Source organism: Panthera onca, chromosome B2 (assembly GCF_046562875.1).
Source record: "Panthera onca isolate mPanOnc1 chromosome B2, mPanOnc1 haplotype 2, whole genome shotgun sequence".
Lineage (NCBI taxonomy): Eukaryota > Metazoa > Chordata > Mammalia > Carnivora > Felidae > Panthera > Panthera onca.
Window position 1 is genome coordinate 35,778,338 of NC_138343.1, and position 13,117 is coordinate 35,791,454.

Sequence of the window (13,117 nt, forward strand, 5' to 3'; positions counted from 1 at the left end):
CTGTGTGCCTGGGGGTATTGCTGAGGTAGTAAACATTGTGTAGCCTCAGGAGACAAAAATTGAATGTAGATCTTTAAGTTTCAGTGCTATCTTAGAGGAAATTAGATAGCACTTATAAAGTGCCTACTGAGTGTGGAGTACTGCACTAGGCATTGGAAAAGGAAAAAGATGGGAAAAGATAAGAGTTTTGACTCCAAGGAAGTTGATCAGTTGAATGTTGTGTCATCTTACATTTAGTATTTACAGTTTATAAAGATCTTTGACATATGATACTTTAATTCTACAACAGCCTTGAGAAATTAGTTACATTAATCCCAGTTTACAGTTGAGGGAATGTGAGCTTAGAGGCATAAATCTTATGCTTGCCCTTAACTGCGCAGCCAGTAAGTGGCAGAGGTGAGAACTCCAGCTGTCCTTTCTATGAAAAGACCTTCTGGCCATGACCTGTGAGGTCTTGAAATCACAGATGGAGATCATACTTAAGTGCTCTTTTTGGAGGTGAGATTCTTTCACTGATTCATTTTCCTTCCTCTGCCTGGTCTTCCTTTGGGCCAGTGGCTCACCTGGAGAGCCTAGAGCCTGGGGCTAGGGCATAGCCAGTGATGAGAAACATTGTTTTTCCTCTTTCCAGTGTGTGCAGGCCTTAAACTTGTGACCCCTGCCTCATTACCACTGGGCTGCCTAGAAAATGCTACATAATGTTCTCAGCAAATGCCATTAGGCCTTTTTTGTATGTGTGCAAGTGAATATAATCCAAAAATATGAATAATTGATGGCTCAGAAAGGAAGAATACTGAGGCCGATTGGTGGGAAAGAAGAGAAGGAACTGATACATCTCAGCATGCCTGGGTAGGCTTGTCTTAGGATGATGAAGTTTATTTTTAGCTAAAGTCCAGAGACTTCTTCAACTGTTTTGGTTAAGCAGGATAGCTATCATCAGAGGCTAGGCCCTTTTCGCCCAGAAAGTGACTAGATTGTGAACATTAGTATTTTCCATTTCTTTCTTACAGCTCTTTCCCTGAAAGCTTTCTGATCTTTATCTAGCAGTTACAGAACTCTGGATAAGTACTCAGCCAAGACAAACCTATGGAGAGGGAAGGCTGAGCTGCCTAAGCTCCTTCTAGCTGGATGTTCCTCAGGGTCCTCTAGTTACCTGCTCTAGAGCTCAACCTCTTGTTGTCACCAGTGTGCAGGTGGTATATCCCCTCTGCCTTGGAGCCAGGTCGGAACAAGTAGAATTCACCCTCCAGGGCCAGGTGTATAAAAGATAAACGCAATATGGGCCGGTGCTGGTTCAGCGTAAATTTCAGATTAAGGGTTAAAAGCTACTGGAGGGTTAAAAACTATAATCCAGCAAAAATTCAAATACTTGTTGTAATTTAGTTATTCCTAAAGTGTGGGTGGGTACCCTGGGGGCTGCCTGGAAGCTCCATGCCAGTGTCTCCTTCCCCCTCTGCCTTGTCAGCCTCCAGCTCTGCACTGCCCCGTACTCCTGGCTAGCAGAGGGGCAAAGGCAGGAGAAGAAGGGAGTGCATAAAAGGAGGAGACTCAAAGCACTGTGATATATTGGACTGGATCTTGGAACAAAACAAGGACTCTAGTGAAATATGAATCAAGTTGAATTTAGTTAATAGCAGTGTACCAGTGTTGGTTTCTTAATTTTGACAGATTTTGTAAGATGCTAACAAAATTGGAATCTGGATGAAGAGTATATGAGAACTCTGTCTTTGCAACTTTTTTGTAAATCTAAAATTATTCCAAGATAAAAAGTTAATTGGAAAAAAATAGGGAGAACCAAGAAGGAAGGGGAGAAGGGAAGCAAAGGCTATGGTTTGGAAAGGTAGGCCCTGTGACCAGGAGGGAGACATGTTAAAGCCTCTCAGACTTTGTTTTTGTTTGTTTTCTTAATGTTTTTTATTTATGGTTGAGAGAGAGAGAGAGAGAGAGAGGCAAAGAGAGAGGGAGACACAATCTGAAGCAGGCTTCAGGCTCTGAGCTGTCAGCACAGAACCCGACACGGGGCTCGAACTCACAAGCTGTGAGATCATGACCTGAGCCGAAGTCAGACAGTCAACCGACTAAGCCACCCAGGAACCCTGACCTCTCAGACTTTGGATAGGAAGACCGGAGTCCAGCAGTCAGGCCAACTGGATTCTGATTGAGCTTTGTTGCACACAGGCTATGAACAGGTTGCTTTGTGTCTTGGTGTCTTTTTTCCCTGTCTGTAAGTGGGGGATACAGCATCTGTTCTGCTCAATGGGACTCTTAGAGGCAGGATATGGTAAGAAAAGGACTCAGAAATAAAAACGAATACTCAGATTCCCATTAAGATGTTTTTATTAGGAGTCTGAGCCAGGCCATGTAGTTGAAAGGCATTAGGGGTATCTTGAAGCACGAACGGGCAACTCCAGGGGGTGATGATCACAGAGGATACATATCCTGGGTGTCGTGGCCCTGGCGGGAGTTCTGCACTCCGCTTGCTGAAAGGCTCGTTTTACCCCCCTGCATTCTCCTTCCTGTTGCCCGTTGAGCCAGACTTTTTCCCTTCCTCCCCTGTCCTCCACTTACCTTTGCAGAAACCACTGGTAAAGGACCGGGAAGCTGAGCTTCTGTACTTTGCTGACGTCTGCGCAGGCCCAGGCGGTTTTTCTGAGTATGTGCTGTGGAGGAAGAAGTGGCATGCGAAGGGCTTTGGAATGACTCTGAAGGGCCCAAATGACTTCAAGCTGGAGGACTTCTACTCGGCCTCCAGTGAGCTCTTCGAACCCTACTATGGTAGGAACATGGAGGAGGGTGATGGGCTTTGAGAGAGTCCTCTGTGGGGACTTTAGGTCAGATGCAGTTATTATCCACTTGGCATGCTTTCTTTCCTAGGTCTCTCAGCCTGGGGTTTCCAGTCCTTGTCCTGAAGATCTCCGTTCCCTCTAGACCTTCCCTTTTTACCCCAGGCCTGTAGGATACAGGTTAAACACTCCACTAGGCAAACTCTCATCAAAACCATATTAATTCCCCTTTTCTTCTCTTGTGGTGACAGGAGATAATGAAACTGCCTGATCTCCAGCTGAGAAATGACAGGGTTATTAACAAATACAAACTCCATGCCCATCTCCAGCCTGTGCACGGGGTGTGGAATTCACTGGATAACGGACAGCTCAGCAGCCCCACAGCAGTCCCCTCCACTCTTTCTTGATTGTTGTGATTTGGCAGAAAGTCCCAAGTTCTTTCTTAACAGTTCTTATTTAAAAGTGGATGTTGGTTCCTAAATATAGGTGCTTTAAACACAACTTGAGTCTTGAAGAGGAAGGCCCTCTACTTCAATTGATGACTCTTGGCTGGACAACTCTTTTTGAATTCTGCTTTATCACAACAGGCCCTGTTTTTGCCTCTTGGTCCATCACTGTAAGGCAGCCTTGCAGGATGGATCCTGCATTGAGTTGCTCCTCACAGGGCCTTTTCTCCAGGTCCTTGAGGAGAACCTGTGTTCACAGTCCCAGAGAGCTTGTGTTCCGGCTCCTGGGATCCACAGGGCAGATGAGCTAAATGTGAATCTTGTGTCCTGCCAGGTGAGGGTGGCATCGATGGAGATGGGGATATTACCCGCCCAGAGAACATCACTGCTTTTCGGAATTTTGTCCTGGATAACACAGATCGCAAGGGTGTCCACTTTCTGATGGCTGATGGGGTAGGTGATCTGTTCTCCATAGAGCGATGCTTTAAGGATTTATCATGTTAGAAGCTTGAGAGTTGCTTTTGTTTTGTTTTATTTTACTTGGTCCTTTTGGCTGCCCTAGAAAATGGTAGTTCACTATTCAGATAGTAGGGATATGTGATACATTTTTTTATTCTTTCTGCACATATTTTCAATGATAACTTTGTCAATGCTGTGATTTTGTGGACACCTTTGCTTAGAGCAAGTGGACCTTCTGAGCTCACTTCTTCGAAGGGCCTTGGTTGGCTGTGAGAAATGGTAGGGAAGAACCATGACTAAGATGGACTACGTAAAACTGACTGGAAAGAACATTTCCATCGTTGGTCACCTGGGTGTGGCTCCTGGTAGAGGCTGTCCTTACATGACCATACCTAAGCCTCTGGATGGGCTGAAGATGACCACATAACCAAAGGCAGTGGCTCAGGGGAATCCACTGGAAGCCCTGTCAGTGACTGGGCTGAAGTGAATATTCAAGGAACCTTGTTCTTCGGGCAGCTGCTTGAGGCACAGAGGGGAGCCCACTGTAGCTTTCTCACCTAGAAATCTGATGCTGCAGGTAGTCTTTTTTGGAGGAAGCCACCACTCACTAAGAGGAAAGACAGAATGTGGCAGTTGCTCCAGGGTCACATGGCTAGAATTGAGAAGAGCCTCTAGAGCTCCTTGGGTGGCCTCTCAAGCAGTAACCATGTGGAAAGGTGAAAGAGTGTGTAGGATGTCAGCATAGGCTCTGAAGATGCCTTGGCTTTCCACAGCACCGTGCGTGGCAGGGAACAGCAGATAGGCTTGGGGGAGAAGAGGGAGGGGCTGCTCCAGCTGAGCAGATGTGAGGGCCTGATAGTGCTTGGGGGGCTGTTGTTGCATTGTGGCAGCTAGAGCACAAACTCAAGGATTGTCTTTCTGTTTGGGCATTGGAGCCTGATGACTTGGGATATTTATTTATTTATTTATTTGACTCTGTGAACAGGCATGCATTTTGAGAAACATCTACAAATCTGGAGGACATTGTTAAATAATTTCTGATTCTGAGTCATTTAGCTATTACCTTTGTAGGACTGAGGCAGGGAGACCTGGCCTGGCTGGTGCCAGCTTAACAGTCATCAGCGTCCTTTACATTTTAAGAAAGTTATTGTTAAAACAACAACAACACACATACAATTTACCATCTCAGCCATTAAAAATTTTTTTTAAATTGTTTTTAATTTTAATTTTTTTATTTGAGAGAGAGTGCAAACAGGGCAGAGGGAGAGAGAGAGAGAGGGAGAGAGAGAGAGAATGAATGAATCAATCCCAAGCAGGCTCCATGTTCAGCGTGGAACACAATGCAGGGCCTGATCTCACGACCCTGGGATCATGATCTGAGCCAAAATCAAGAGTTGGACTCTCAACTGACTGAGCCACCCAGGCGCCCCCCCATTGCAACCATTTTTAAGTTCAGTAGTGTTGAGTATGTTCAAATTTTTGTGAAACAGATTTCCATGCTTTTTTCCTTTTTGTAAAATTGAAACTCTGTAGTCATTAAACAACTCTCCTCTCCCCCCTCCTCCAACTCCTAGCCTCCTTTACTTCTGTGCGAGCTTGGCTCTCTGCTCCCTGCTGGTATCTCACAGAGAGGGAGACCACTCCAGGGGTGGCAAGGCACATTCTTTGAACAAACACCCTGGCCAGAGACCCTGCCAGCTAGAGGGAGAGGCTCCAGGGTCTTGAGACAGGAAGGGGGTTTTGGTTAGCAGAGAACGAGATTATTGTGACTGTCAGTTGTGTTAACTTTTCACCTATCACCATCCTGGGGCCTGAACAGTGGCTAAGCCCAGGCAGAGTATTCACACCACTCTCAGGGTCTTGGACTGACCAGGGCATTCTGTTTCCTATCTTGTAGTTGGCCTGTGACCAGCCAGTATTTTGCCTCTGCCCTGCCTTACTCTTCCCCTGGGTTCCCAAATGGGTTTTAAAATTTTCTGGACCATCTCCTTGGAAAAGTAGTCTTGGTTGTATCCCCTGGGAGTGATGGAGCAGAAGAGTGGCCCTGTGCTAGGAGTCAGGCCTGGGTCCTGGTACTGGCTCCGTCTGCGAGGAGCCATATGACTGTGAAAATAATCTAAATGCTGAGCTGTATTTTTTATCAGTCTGATGGTGGAAATCAATGGAAACGCTTCAGGAAATCTTAATGAAGATGTAGTAGGGATGAACGAGGTCCTCATCACTACTCTTTCCTACTCCCGATTCTTATACTCTCATTTCAGGGTTTCTCAGTGGAGGGACAGGAGAACCTGCAAGAGATCCTCAGCAAGCAGCTGCTGCTCTGTCAGTTCCTCATGGCGCTGTCTGTTGTCCGAACAGGTAATGCTTCCTCAGGTGTCTCCCCAGCCTTGGGTCCGCTAGAGGCCCCGTTTGGACACGAGCACGTATGGGGTTTTGGAGTAAGAAAAAAAAAAAAACCTGCTTAAATCAGGTGTCAGTTGGCTAAATGAGGAATTTAGGGAAGTTAGTGCAATAGAATCCCCCAGAGTCCCCTCTAAAACTGAGACTACCCCTTAAATTGCCTCTTTTAATGGACCCGAGTGCTGGGTCCCTGGCTTTGTCACATTTACTCCTTCAGACTACCTTACCACTGGGTAAGAGCCCACTGACGGCTGTTGGTGTCTTCACTCTAATCTAGGAGGCCACTTCATCTGTAAAACCTTTGACCTGTTCACACCGTTCAGCGTGGGGCTCATCTACCTGTTGTACTGCTGCTTTGAACGAGTGTGTCTCTTTAAGCCGATTACCAGCCGTCCTGCCAACTCCGAGAGGTAAAGCCTTCCTCTCCATTCTAATCAGACTAGTTGACTAAATGTTAGAACAGAAAAGTGCAGCTCTCTGGCATAACTACTCAAGCTTGTACTCAAGCTACATTAAAACCCTGATTTTAAGGAAGTGATTAGAGCCAAGAGGAGTCAAGATTTGGATCTTACTGGTTCTGTGGTGTGTCAGTGCAACGTCTGCCTCCTTCTCCACAAGCCTTATTCCTCACACTTAGGTCGGGGATCCTTGGCTTGGTCCGGGAAAGAGAAAGTGAAAAGGGGCACCTATGGGCTGGGCCAGGGCAGGAGGGCCACCAACCAGAGGCACTGTTGGCATCCTAATTGGGACACAGTGCTCATGCATGACGTGAGAGAAGATGTGGCCAGTCTGAATTGCTAGGTGGCTTGTTAAAAACACAGATTTCTGGGCCCTGTTCCTGGGGAGTCTGATTGACAAGGTCTGTAATTTAACAGACTGCCTAGTGACAGTGATACAGCCAGCCTGGCACCGGGCAGTTGGGAACCACTGCCACAGAGAGTAGAAATATAGCCCAACATAAAAAGGAAGGAATTGAATTGAACTTTTGCAGCACAGAATTGGTACTGTTCTTTGTGCATAGACTTAAGATTCTTTAGCTTTATGACTCAGCAAGGAGTTTGGGGAGGAGGAATGTGGGGGAGAAGCCCTTGCTCAGTGGAGTGACAGGATATCTTCTGCCAGGTATGTGGTGTGCAAGGGCCTGAAGGTGGGCATAGATGACGTGCGCGATTACCTCTTCTCAGTCAATATTAAACTCAACCAGCTGCGGAACACTGATTCTGATGTCAACCTTGTGGTCCCCTTGGAGGTAATCAAGGGAGACCATGAATTTACTGACTACATGATACGGTCCAATGAGAGGTAAGCAAACCCAGTGTTTTTTGCTGATACCACTGTAGTTATCAAGGAAGACCAGAGATTGAAGGACTGAATGGCTCTTAGTATCACTTTGTCGATTCCCAAACATTGGTAACTAGGATCGGTGTGCTTGTTCCAGGGCTCTCTGGGACGTGGGGGACCTTGGGGACCCTTGTCCTACTCCCATGCCCTGTCCCTAGGGTGGCCAGTGGGAACCTGGTTGGTGTTGCCCTGCCCATGGGAGCCTGAATATGATAGTGGAACCTGATAGAGAGCAGCCTTGCCCGGTCCCTGGAGGCAGGAGTAACTCTATTTGCTTCTGTTTGTGAAAAGCCATCATGGTTGTTGCCTTGTGAAACTCCCTGTTTGGAAATAGGAGATGGCTAGAAAGCAAATATGCAACATGCTTTGGAAATTTCTGGTAGTAAAACTTTTTTGCCAGTTCATGAATTCTTTAGATGCGTGATCTGAATGCTGGGGGTTTTTTTGTTTGTTTGTTTGTTTGTTTGAAGCCTTTTTTTGGTTTCTGCCCCCTTCTTGTTATTGGTAATAATTTAAAGTTGACAGTTGACTCAGTTTTCTAAGGGAAAACTTGGGAGAAAAATTTTTTGAGGTAAGTTGGAGAGTTGTATAGTAACAGTGGATCAGTAGAAGTGCTTTCTCACAGGGCCAAACAGGTGTTGGTGTCATTTCTAAGGGTATAATCCTGTCTCCCATGGAAGTTTGAACGTATAGGTGGCCCTGGAGAATCACAGAAGGATAGAACGTCTTTACCCATTTGCCCACCATCCTACAGTGTTTTAACTTTGCACAGTACTGCCACATCAGCGCTTTCATCTTGATGGTAATGCTAGGCACCACGGTGGAGAAGACACTAAGCTTCGGCATGTTATACATGAGGAAACAGGTCCGGGAACTGGTCTAGAGTCAGCAACGCCAGGGCTTTGTAACATTTCTGTTTGCTGAACCGTGCTGCCGTCTGCTATGAATGTGTGTGGACGCATGGCGGAACTGGACTCTGCAGTGCTCCCAATAGTGCAGTGTTTAAGCAGACCTACAATGAATCAGTTTGCTTTTTTTTTTTTAAAGATTGATGGATAATTCCATAATTGAAATGCAGATCTTATGTGTATTTTTGACAAATGCATATCTTCATATAGCCTACATTCCTATTAAGATTAAAAAAAAACAATTAACCTCAGGAAATTTCTTTGTGCCCCTACCTAGTCAACCTGGAAGTAACCACTCTTCTGATTTTTATCTTAGGCTGATTTTGCCCATTCTAGAACTTAGTGTAAGTGGAATCATATATACATACACACTTATGTGTCTGTTTTTTGTTTAATTTGTCTTTTTTCCTTACCATAACATTTTTGAGATTCTCTCATGTGGTGTTAGTTTGTTCCTCTTTATTGCTGAATAGTATTCCATTGTATGGGCATACCAAATTTATTCTTCTGTTAATGGACACTTTATTTCCAGTTTGGGGCTATTCTGAATAAAGCTGCTAAAACATTCTTGTACAGCGATTTTGGTGGACAAATGTTTTCACCTTTCTTAGATAAATACCCAAGAGTGGAAATTGTAGGTCATAGGTTAGATGAGTACTTTTTAATAATGCCATACAGTTTTCTCAAGTGCTTATATGAGTTTATATTCCCTGTAGCAGAGTGTGAGAATTCTGATTGTTCTACATCTTTGCCAACATTTGGTATTGTTAGTCTTTTTCATTTTAGCTATTCTGGTGGGGGTTTCTATTTTTGTTTATATGTGTGTGTGTGTGTGTGTGTGTGTGTGTGTGTATGTGTGTATAGTTAATTAAGTACCTGTGTTAGTTTCAGGAGTACAACATAGTGATTCAGCATTTATATACATATATGAAATGGTAACTACAATAAGTCTAGTTACCATCTGTTACCATATAAAGTTGTTACGATATTGTTAACTATATTCCCTGTGCTATATGTTACATTCCCGTCTCTCATTTATTTAACTGGAAGATTGTACCACTTGTACCACTTAATCTCCTTCACCTATTTTGTCCATTCCCCCTCCACTCTTTCCCTCCTGGCAGCCATCAGTTGGTTCTCTGTAAGTCTGTTTCTGTTTTGTTTTATTTGTTAATTTGTTTTGTGTTTTAGATTCTACGTATAAGTGTTTTTGTCTTTTTCTTATTTTGACTTATTTCACATAGCATAATATCCTCTAGATCCATCCATATTGTTGGAAATAATAAGATTTCATTCTTTTTTGTGGCCAAGTAATATTCCATTGTATATATACATTTTATTTGTCCATTCATCTGTTGAACATTCAGATTGCTTCCACATTTTGGCTATTATAAATAATGGTGTGATGACTCTAGGGGGACATATGTCTTTTCAAATTAGTGTTTTTGTTTTCTTTTGATAAATACCTAGAAGAATTGTTGGACCGTGGTAGTTTTATATCTTTAATTTTCTGAGAAAATGCTATACTGTGTTCCATAGTGGCTGTACCAATTAACATTCCTACCATCACTGCACAAGGGTTCTCTTCTCCACATCCTCTCTAGCACTTGTTATTTCTTGTCTTTTTTTGGGGAGGGGGGTTGGTTTTCAGTTTCTTTTTTTTTTTTAACTTGTTTTATTTTTTATTCTTGATAATAGTTCTGTGAAGTGATATCTCATTGTGGTTTGGATTTGTATATCTGTGGTGACTAATGACGTTGAACCTCTTTTCATGTGTTTATTGGCTGTTGAACATGTGACTCATGATCTCACGGTTTGTGGGATCAAGCCACACTCTCAGTGCGGAGCCTGCTTGGGATTCTCTCTCTCCCTCTTTCTTATCCCTTTCCTCACTTTCGCAAAGTAAATAAATAAACTTTTTAAAAAAAGTTGATTTTTTTTTTTTTTCTTTTTTTGTGAGAGCACAAGCTGGGGAAAGAGAATCCCAAGCAGACTCCATGCTCAGCATGGAGGCTGACATGGGACTCAATCCCGTAACCCTAGGATCATGACCTGAGCAAAATCAAGAGTCAGACGCTCAACTGACTGAGTCACCCAGGTGCCCCTCTTTTTATTAAATTGTAATATATTTTCTATTTTCTATATTTTGAATACAAGTCTGATTTCAAATATGTGTGTTGTGAATATTTTGTCCTAATGTGTGACATGCCTATTCATTTTCTTAATGGTATATTTTGATAAACAGAAGTTAAAAAAAGTTTTTTTTAAGTTTATTTATTTTGAGAGAGAATATAAATAAGTAGGGGAGGGCCAGAGAGAGAGAGAGAGAGAGAGAGAGGGAGAGAGAATCCCAAGCAGGCTCTGTATAGAGCCTGCTGACAGCACAAAGCCCATTGCAGGGCTCCAACTCACCCAGGTGCCCCCTACTTTGACCCTTTTTATTTGTTTGTTTATTTTTGAGAGAGAGTACAAACAGGGGAGGGCAGAGAGAGAGAGAGAGAGACACACACACACACACACACACACACACACACACACACAGAATCCGAAGCAGGCTCTAGGCCCCGAGCTGTCAGCACAGAGCCGACCGTGGGGTGGGGCTTGAACCCACAAACCGTGAGATTATGACGTGAGCCAAAGTTGGAGGTTTAACCAACTGAGCCACCCAGGTGCCTCTATTTTTAAAATGTGTAATTCTGGGGCACCTGGGTGGCTCAGTCGGTTAAGTGTCTGACTTCAGCTCAGGTCATGATCTCACAGTTTGTGGGTTTGAGCCCCATGTCGGGCTTTGTGCTGACAGCTCGGAGCCTGGAGCCTATTTCAGATTTTGTCTCCCTCTCTCTGCCCCTCCCATGCTCACTCCCTGTCTCTGTGTCTCTCAAAAATGAATAAATGTTAAAAAAAAAAAAAAGTATAATTCACTGGCATTAAATACATTCACATTGTTGTGCAACCATCATCACTGTATATTTCCAGAATGTTTTAATCATCCAAAACAGAAATTCTGTACCCATTAAACAATAACTCCCCATTTCTCCCACCTTGAAGCTCAATGAATTTGCCTGTTCTAGGTACCTCATATAAGTGAAATCATAACGATATTTGTTCTTTTGTGTCTGGCTTATTTCACTTCACATAATGTTTTTAAGGTTTATATCATGTTGTAGCATGTGTCAGAATTCCATTCCTTTTAGGGCTAAATAATATTCCACACACACACACACACCACATTTTGTTTACCCATTCATCTGTTGTTGGATATTTGGATTGTCCCCACATTTTAGCTCCTGTGAATAATACTGCTTTGAATATTGGTGTGCAAGTAACTGAGCCCCTGCTTTCAGTTCTTTCGTGTATACACTTGGTGGAGTTGTTGGATCCTATGGTAATTGTGCTTAAAATGGTGCAGCTACAACTGCCATACTATTTTTTACAACACTTGCCCTATTTCATGTTACCAACAGTCATGCTCAAGGGTTCCAGTTTCTCCACATTCTCACCAACACCCGTTGTTGTCTCTCTGTTTTTGTTTCTGTTTTTGTTTTTTTTGGATAATAGCCCTCCTAATTGGTGTGAGGTGGTGTCTCATTGTAGTTTTGAGTTTTGATATTGAGTATATTTTCGTATCGGGCTGTTTGTGTATCTTTGGAGAAATGCTTATTCTATCTAGTCCTTTGCCTATTTTTAAATTGGTGTTTTTCATTGTCAAATGGTAGGATTCTTTATTAATATTCTGGATATTAATCCCTCATCAGATATATGATTTGAAAATATTTTCTCTCATTATGTGTTTTTTTTCCTGCATTGATTGTGTCCTTCAATGCACAGATTTTAATTTGATGTGGTTCAATTTCTTTTTTTTCTTTTATTGTTTATGCTTTTGGTGTAATATTCAGGAAATCATTGCTGAATCCAGCATCATGAAACTTTTCACTGTGCTTTTTTCGAAGTGTTTTATACTTTTAGCTCTCATCTTTAGGTCTTTGATCCATTTTGAGTTAATTTTTGTAGATGTTATAAAGTAAGGGTCCAACTTCATACATTTGCATGTAGACAACCAGTTTTCCCAGCACCATTTGTTGAAAAGACTATTCTTTCCTCATGAAATGGTTTTGGTACCCTTGTTGAAAATCATTTGATCATATATGCAGAGGTTTACTTCTGGGCTGTCTATTCTGTACCTTTGGTTCTGTATGCCTATCTTTATGCCAGTACCACAGTTGTGATTATTCTAGCTTTGTAGTAAGTTTTGAAACTAGGAAATATGAGACCTTCAGTTTGTTTTTCTCGTTCAAGATTGTTCTGGCTATGGGGCCCCTTGAGATTCCATATGAATTTTAGGATGGGTTTTTCCATTTTCGCAAAAATTGCCTTTGGGATTTTGAAAGGGATTACATTGAATCTGTAGATTGCTTTAGATAATATTGTCTTGTTAACAATATTGAGTCTTCCAATCCATGATCACAGGATGTCTTTCCATTTATGTCTTTTTCCATTTTTGTCAGCAGTGATTTGTAGCTTTTAGTGTACAAGTCTTACACTTCTTTAGTTTATTTCTGAGTATTTTATTCTTTCTGATGCTATTGTAAATGGAGTTATTTTCTTCATCCTTTCAGATTATTCATTATTGTGTAGAAATGACTGGTTTTTGTGTGTTGATTTTGTATCCTGCAAATTGGCCAGATTTGATTATTAGTTGTAATAGTTTTTGGTGGAATCTTTAGGGTTTTTTTGCATGAAAGATTATGCTGTCTGTGAACTGAGATAATTTTACTTTTTT

General features: G+C 42.6%; 1 protein-coding gene across 4 annotated transcripts in view; it reads left to right on the plus strand.

Moving 5' to 3' along the window:
- Nucleotides 1–13,117, plus strand: part of CMTR1 (cap methyltransferase 1) — a 50,835-nt gene that overhangs the window by 21,480 nt on the left and 16,238 nt on the right. For 3 of the 4 annotated variants that reach the window (XM_060615380.3, XM_060615379.3, XM_060615378.3), the window contains 5 exons: nucleotides 2,577–2,775; nucleotides 3,564–3,682; nucleotides 5,950–6,046; nucleotides 6,366–6,498; nucleotides 7,211–7,390. In XM_060615380.3, coding sequence (XP_060471363.1) covers nucleotides 2,577–2,775; nucleotides 3,564–3,682; nucleotides 5,950–6,046; nucleotides 6,366–6,498; nucleotides 7,211–7,390 — 728 coding nt within the window. The remainder of the gene's footprint in view (nucleotides 1–2,576; nucleotides 2,776–3,563; nucleotides 3,683–5,949; nucleotides 6,047–6,365; nucleotides 6,499–7,210; nucleotides 7,391–13,117) is intronic. The other variant, XM_060615381.3, reaches the window with a different exon arrangement.